We start from the raw sequence: 7,222 nt of genomic DNA, 5'->3' as shown, positions 1-7,222 counted from the left end.
TTCTTTGGTCTATTCGCCTGGCTTCTTTCTGTTACTTGTTTTTTTTAACCATTCAGCCATGCCTACGCTGTCACACACATGAGACTAGCTGTTACAATACGCAGCAGAAGGAGCAACACCTCGGTGCCGCTGGAGATTCGGAGCTGGACAAAAGTGCCGGGAGAAGAGGCAACGTTTTTGATCAACCATTCCATCCTGGGATAAGATGGTAGAGCTGCCGGCGTTTACCAGCAAAAGAGTCGAGGGGCTCTACTCTGCTACTGTTGTCTTCAGCTCCAGACTACTGAGGAACTGTATGGATAAGCGTGGAAATGTCACTGCATATTCTCTACCTCGGTCACAGTCTGCAGAAGTTCATTATCTTGTGGAAGACCCGTGTGTGGTTCCAGTTTTTGTCCAACTTTACAACGTCTTTTTGAGTCTGTATCCGTTTTCGCTACCGCAACCAAGATGGCGCCGTTCAAGCGGCTACATTGATTTGCTTTGTACTTTGTGCTTTTTGCTTTGCTGTTTTGTCTATTCATCCTCTTGCTACTGCCACAATGAAATTTCCCAAATTCAGGATGAATAAAGTTATCCATCCATCCATCCAATAATCGAATATGGATATAGATCCAGTCAAAACTAGTTGCGAAATTTTTAATATGCAATCGTTAACGGGGTGTAAATTAAATATTTAAATTGGCAACCAATGCTTTTTTTCTTATCTGAACATTTTAACATATCACACTACTTTAAGTAATTAGAATAGAGTTGATAATATAAAGAATCAATCATTCACCTCAACAACAAACTGGACTGGTCCCCAAACATAGATGCCCTGTACAAGAGGGACCATGCTGCCTCTACCTACTGAATTGACTAGGGTCCTTTGAAGTGCGCAGGACACTGCTGGGGACCTTTTAGGACACTGTGGTAGCATCTGCTGTGTTTTATGCTGTTGTCTGTTGGGGAAGCTGGAGCACGGAGAGGCACAGGAACATGCTTAATAAGTTGGTTAGGAGGGCCCGATTTTTTCTGGACCGTCCTGTGAACTCTGTGGAGGAAGTGGGAGAGAGGAGGATGCTGGCCAAGATGATGTCAATTATAGACACAGAACCTCCAACCCCCAGAATGAGTTTGTGGAGGTTCTTCCGAAGCTCTTTCAGCAATAGACTGCTGCACCCTTACTGCATAAAGGAGCGCTTCTGCAGATCCTTCCTCCCATCAGCTGTCAGGCTCTTTAACAAAAAAATATCTGAATGCTACGTCCAACTGTAAGAAGTGGGTGATTGGTAGAAATTTACTTACATTTTATTTGTGTCTAACAATTGGAAAATATTGATTAAGAAAGTTTGATAGCGAATGATAGACAAACTATAAAGACAATTGAATGCTAAATTTTTGCAACAAAGCTTTTAATTTCAAACAACTGGTTTCAATATGCAAGACAATATACGTAATTGAAGTAATTTGTAGTTCTTCATTAGGATACATTTTGTACATACTTAAATTGCAGTAATTTTGGCTAAAAGGGGGAGTTGGTGGTTCAATTCCGTGAACAAAATAGAACAAGTTTGCTCTTTTGTATTTTTTCCTATTTTTAAAAAGATTATTTTTTGCTTGTTCTATCATTCTTTTGTCTTGGAATCAAGTCTGTACCTTCTTATGTTCACTGATAAGAAGTAAAGAATTTGCATATGGAGAAAGCCAGCCTGGCTATTTATTCCAATTCAAAAAAGATATACCATCTTTGGCATTATACAATAATGGGATGACAGTTTTGATTGGTTTATGTTGAATTAATTTATGTAATTGATTCAGCAGAAAAGAAAAAAACAAATGTAGTGTTCAATCCTTACAAGAAAACAATGATCAAAACAGAATACCAGCTATTACACACAATTTTGACTGACTAGGCATTTGGATTTTCACAAATCATAATGATGGAATAAGTAAGATATTTGTGATTTTTGTTCATCGGTGTATAAAGATATTTTGAATTGAATAACACACAAATTTTATTAAAGGTGACCAAAGACAGGGGGGCCCGGTGGGTCGAGTGGTTAGCGCATCTCACAGCTCTGGTTATGCCCAAAATGCCCCCAGGTATGAGTGAGTGTGAATGGTTGTCGGTCTCCTCGTGCCCTGCTGGCCACCGATTCAGGATGTCCCCCACCTCTGGCCCGGAGTCAGCTGGGATAGGCTCCAGCACCCCCCGTGACCCTAATGAGGATAAAGCAGTTCAGAACATGAGATGAGACCAAACACCTTATTTACCAAAACTGTTGTTCTGTGATAATGTTCTGTACTGTGTTATGATAAGTGATACAAAGGACGAATTGATTAATGAATGAATGTATTTTGTTATTGTGTTATCAATATGATCAAAAGGACCATGTTAAAAAGAATTTGAAGACAGCTGCTGTTTAGGGATCTCCATGGAGTAAGATTTTGAGTATGATGAAATTGGCAGAAAAAATTCAGATTTTTAAATTAATGTGCTTCAAACTTTTCCTCCTCGGATTTGTCCTTACCAATTGACAACTGGACGGAAAACGAAAGACTACAAAAAAAAAAATTGTTTTGAATTAAATTCAAATTAAGCATTTTTGAAGGGGGATCCCTATTTCGCGGAAATTCACTTTTCGCGGGTGGTCCCTTTCCTCATTAACAGCGATGACCGAGGGAACACTGTACGTCCCTCTGCTAAGAAGTTAGAGCACCTGGCCTCCTTTGGCGGAGCAGTTTGTCTCAGCTGATTTATGGACCAGTGGTCTGGCTGTAGAGTTTCCTCCCGCATTGTTTATTTTTTCCAATGTTGATATTGGGCCTTATGAAGCTGTCTCTATTCAACCGTGAATGTCCCATTACTGTTAAATTTTACCATAGCAATTATTGATTACGTAGCTGTACAAAATTAACATTGCTTTTTGACAATCTTGCAAAAAGGAGTAATTCTGAGGAATGTGGTGTTCAGTATATACTAATCAATGTGATTGTGCTTTTATTATAAGGAACACACCCTGGGATGGAGAAGTTACTGTTGCTTCGGAACAAGTCAAAGACTGGGCTGCACAAATTTGAAGAAAAGAAGTAACACAATGCGCCGCCAGGGACTCAAATCCTGCACTGCCAGACGTGTGCCCTTGCTTGGTATTTTGCGATTGCTGGATTTACAAGATAAAATGAATTCACAGGAAAAAAAAGGGGGACTTTCCAAAAGAGCATTTGATGAAACGATAAAGAAGAAAAGCTCATGATCCCAAAAACAGTATTAGTGTGTAAATAAAGTTGCATTTTCAAGCACTTGGGGGAGAACCTCTGCCTACACTCACCAATAAGAAGTGGTCATGCCGTAAAAATGTTGAATGATATTTGAAGTCGGTAAATTGAACGAAGAAGCCATAAATTGGTCACGACATGCCGAGGTGACCTCTCTTTAGTAGGAGTCTACAGACGATAATTGTTCAAAAGCATCTGATGAATTCATGTCCACTTTGAGGGTCTCAATGGTTGCCTCTTCCTGTAGTGTTAGCTCTCCAATTTTGGATTTTCAATGCCCGTAAAAGCGTGCAGGCGCGTGTCTTGCTTGTTTTTCTGTCCGCATGTATTTTGCATTTCTTGCGTACAATGAAGAATGGCTGAGGAAAATTACTGCAAATAATTTTGGTTCAGCGACCAATAATTGATAATTTTTCAGCATAAAAGTAAATGTATTGATATTGCAAAAGCTCAACTGAAATTAGATTTATTGGAATGTATGGCACTAATTTTCTACCAATTACCTATTGCCAACCCCTGGCACCACTTTTGAAACACCGAATTGGATTGGATTGGATAACTTTATTCATCCCGTATTCGGGAAATTTCATTGTAGCAGTAGCAAGAGACTGAACTAGACCGAACAGCAAAGCACAAAGTACAAAGCAAATCAAAGTAAATGGAATCATTAAGAATCATCAAATAAAATAATTAAGATATAAAAGCATCAACAACACAAAACGAGCAATAGTGGACGAATCTACCGCCACAGGCTGCCATCTTGGTTGCGGTAGCCAAAATGGATACGGACTCAAAACGATGAAACAAATCAAAGTAAATGGAATCATCAAATCATTGAGACATAAAAGCAGCAAAAACACAAAACAAGCAAGAGTGGACGGAGCTACCGCGGCTGCCGGATACCGTTTAAACAGCGCCATTTTGGTTGTGTCAGCTAAAATGGATGCAGACTCGTTGTAAAGTTGGACAAAAACTGGAACCACACACAGGAATCTTCCACGAAATAGGGAATTTCTGCAGACTGTGACCAAGGTAGAGAATATGCAGAGTCGCTCTTGCAAGCTTATCCGCACAGTTCCTCTGTAGTCTGGAGCTGAAGAAAACAGCAGCAGGGCAGAACTCATCGACTCTGTTGCTGGTGAGCGCCGACAGCTCTTCCATCATGCTTGATAGAATGGTTGGTCAGAAGTGTTGCCTCTTCCCCTGGGACTTTTGTCCAGCTCCGAATCTCCAGCGGCACCGAGGTGTTGCTCCTTCTGCTGCGTATTGTAACAGCGAGTCCCATGTGTGTGACAGTGAAGGCATGGCTCAATGGTAGCAGAAAGAAGCCAGGCTAACAGAACACAGAAAGTTGGAAAAACATTAAAGTAAAAAGTATAAATTACAAAGTAAAGTAAAAAGGAATGTATTAAGAAATATTAAAATGTCTTGCATATAAGCCGCATTTGTAACTAAAAAACAGCGTTGCTATATCTTTTTCACCAGTAGATGTCGGAAAATTAACATTCACTATTTTTTGGTTATTTTCTGTTTTGGAGTGAGAAAACAGCCATTACTGGCTGAATTAGTATAAAACTGATTTTTTCTTATCTCATATTTGTTTTTTTGTGCCTATATTATTTTTCTGAACTTCCGAATGTGAATAATAATAAAAAACGCATGTAAATGAATACATTGCTTTGCCTTGTCCCGCCTCTAATAATGACTTCCTTTTTGAATTCGTCCACCAGTAGGCAACATCCTTTCAGAATGTGCAATCCAGCAAATGATCCTTTGGATTCATACAGTATCTCAGAAATACTATGTGCGAAGATTTTCCCTTCAAAGTAATACATTTATACTCCCGATTAAAAAACGTAAAAATTGTGAGTCAGGGGGTAGCCTATAAGCAAGAAATTGTACAATTCAATGATTTAAAGGAGATTTTAACTGTACAGCTTATACGCGGGGGTGTTTTATATGCAAGAAAATGTGGTATACAGTGTTCCCTCGGTTATCGCGGTTAATGGGGACAGGGACCACCCGCGATAAGTGAATTTCCGTGAAGTGGGGATGCCCCTTCAAAAATGCTTAATTTGAATTTAATTTAAAAAACAAAAAAAAATGTTTTTTACCCCCGCCCCCTTCCGTATACAGTACACCATATAAAATGCGGATAGAGAGAGGGAAATTCATGTTATAACAAAAAAAACTGTAAAATATGTTGTCTCAATGTAATATTTGTATCTTTTTCACCAAAAAAAACACGAACCTCTGAATCCGCGGTGGCCGAAACGCGAAGTAGCGAGGGAACACTGTATTCTATTATGATTCTCTGGATTACTAATTCTGTAATGCTGAGGAAACTATTGATTTTATTTTTTAGAAGGTTCCACATAATAATATACAGAGAAAAAAGGAATGGAATTTGTCTACCTTCCTCATATGCACTGTGTATGCATATTGTTTGTTTTATCTTATGTATTGGAGGCTCATCATAGATTAACCAACACCATTCTTGCAAGTGAGCAAAGCAGTTGGCAGGATGTCCTGCGCAAAGCTGCAGTACTGGTGATCAGCACTCCCAGGCCAGGACAACCGAGCATGGGATGGGCGGGGCGTAGAGAGCAGCCGCAGTAATGTAGGGGTCCCAACATCCTCTGTGATTCTTGCCACCCTCCTACAGTTCTCTCACTTCAGCCTCTCCATTTCTCCTTGGGTTTTAGCCTCCCGACAGGACACAGCAAAGAGAAGTGAATTGGCAAACCCTTCGTCATACGTGGACCCTTTCACTGCACCTCGCTATTATTGTTATTCCCCCCTCTGTGGACCGATTCTCCCAATAAAACGAGACGATTGCTTAGTGTAGCTGAATCGGGGAGAAGGCTTGGGAGGAGGCGAATTTAGCAAGCTCGATGACGACGAAAGAAGAGAACATTATAACAGGTAGGCTCATTGAACATACTTTGGTCACCGTATAAAGCTTGTGCGCGTGTATAATTTGCGTTTCGTTGTGGTGGTCAAGGTGCTGAAATATTACTTCCTCTTCATAGTAACCTCAAGCGGCCAGTTTAAGCTATGTCAATATGTTTTCAACTGCACCGAAAGGTCGCATTTTCCCATTTCCTCGTTTTATGAAAAAGAACCGCAGTCTGGACCTCGCCTCCCTTGGCCAAAACAATGACACTGCACTGCAGACAACATCGTGGCGAAATAAAACAGAATAAATAATTGGAAAAATATATATGTACACATGCACATACATATAGACACACACATATACGTATATACCATTTCGTGTGGTTTACACCATATTAATCTTAACACTTGCCGCTTCCTAACGGTCCCGAACTGAATCGTGGCCCATCCCACTAGAGTTGAGACACTGCAGCAAAAAAGTCTGCAGAATGTTCTCAGGTAGCGCAGTGGGCCTCGCTGAGGTGGGTATGATAGCCACAACTGTTTTCAAAAAAAAAAAAAAAACAAGACAAAAACGACCTTAACATTTTATACAGAGCAATGCAGAACAATAAAATAACTATTTTAGGCACTATGGTATATTATTATCCCGAATTATCATCTTAATGCTTTCTAAAGTAAGCAGAACTGCAGCATTAAACTTGAATCACAGTTATGTATTTCTGAGTAGATGATTTACTAGGAAAGCATCATATATACAATTTTCTATTGTCATAACACATTTATCACATTTGGGTTTCTGTGATAACCTGAGAAAGCAGTCCCCTGGGGGTTATACGCTGCCTCCTGACCTCCCTCCACCCGCATATTCACACACACCTTTATTTTTTTAAGTTAGATATTGAGCAATTATACCTCACCACTTACACAAAGTCAGCTAGGATAGCCACCAACATGTCTGTGAGCCTCGTGAGGCAATGCATATGTTCTTGGATATGCAGGGATGGAGATATTTTACCCTACTATATGCAGCTACCTGTTACCAGCTGTTTATGGCTAA

General features: G+C 39.9%; 1 protein-coding gene across 4 annotated transcripts in view; it reads left to right on the top strand.

Annotated features, from left to right (window-relative positions):
• Window positions 1-5,838: 5,838 nt before the first annotated feature.
• The window catches only part of hspa12a (heat shock protein 12A), a 41,008-nt gene continuing 39,624 nt past the window's right edge, over window positions 5,839-7,222 (top strand). For 3 of the 4 annotated variants that reach the window (XM_077729104.1, XM_077729101.1, XM_077729102.1), the window contains exon 1: window positions 5,839-6,189. In XM_077729104.1, the coding sequence (XP_077585230.1) occupies window positions 6,159-6,189 (31 nt within the window). In that variant the 5' untranslated portion in view covers window positions 5,839-6,158. The remainder of the gene's footprint in view (window positions 6,190-7,222) is intronic. The other variant, XM_077729100.1, reaches the window with a different exon arrangement.

The sequence above is a fragment of the Stigmatopora nigra genome, chromosome 12 (genome assembly GCF_051989575.1).
Source record: "Stigmatopora nigra isolate UIUO_SnigA chromosome 12, RoL_Snig_1.1, whole genome shotgun sequence".
In the NCBI taxonomy this organism is placed as follows: Eukaryota; Metazoa; Chordata; class Actinopteri; order Syngnathiformes; family Syngnathidae; genus Stigmatopora; species Stigmatopora nigra.
This window is presented reverse-complemented; position numbering and strand designations above follow the sequence as displayed.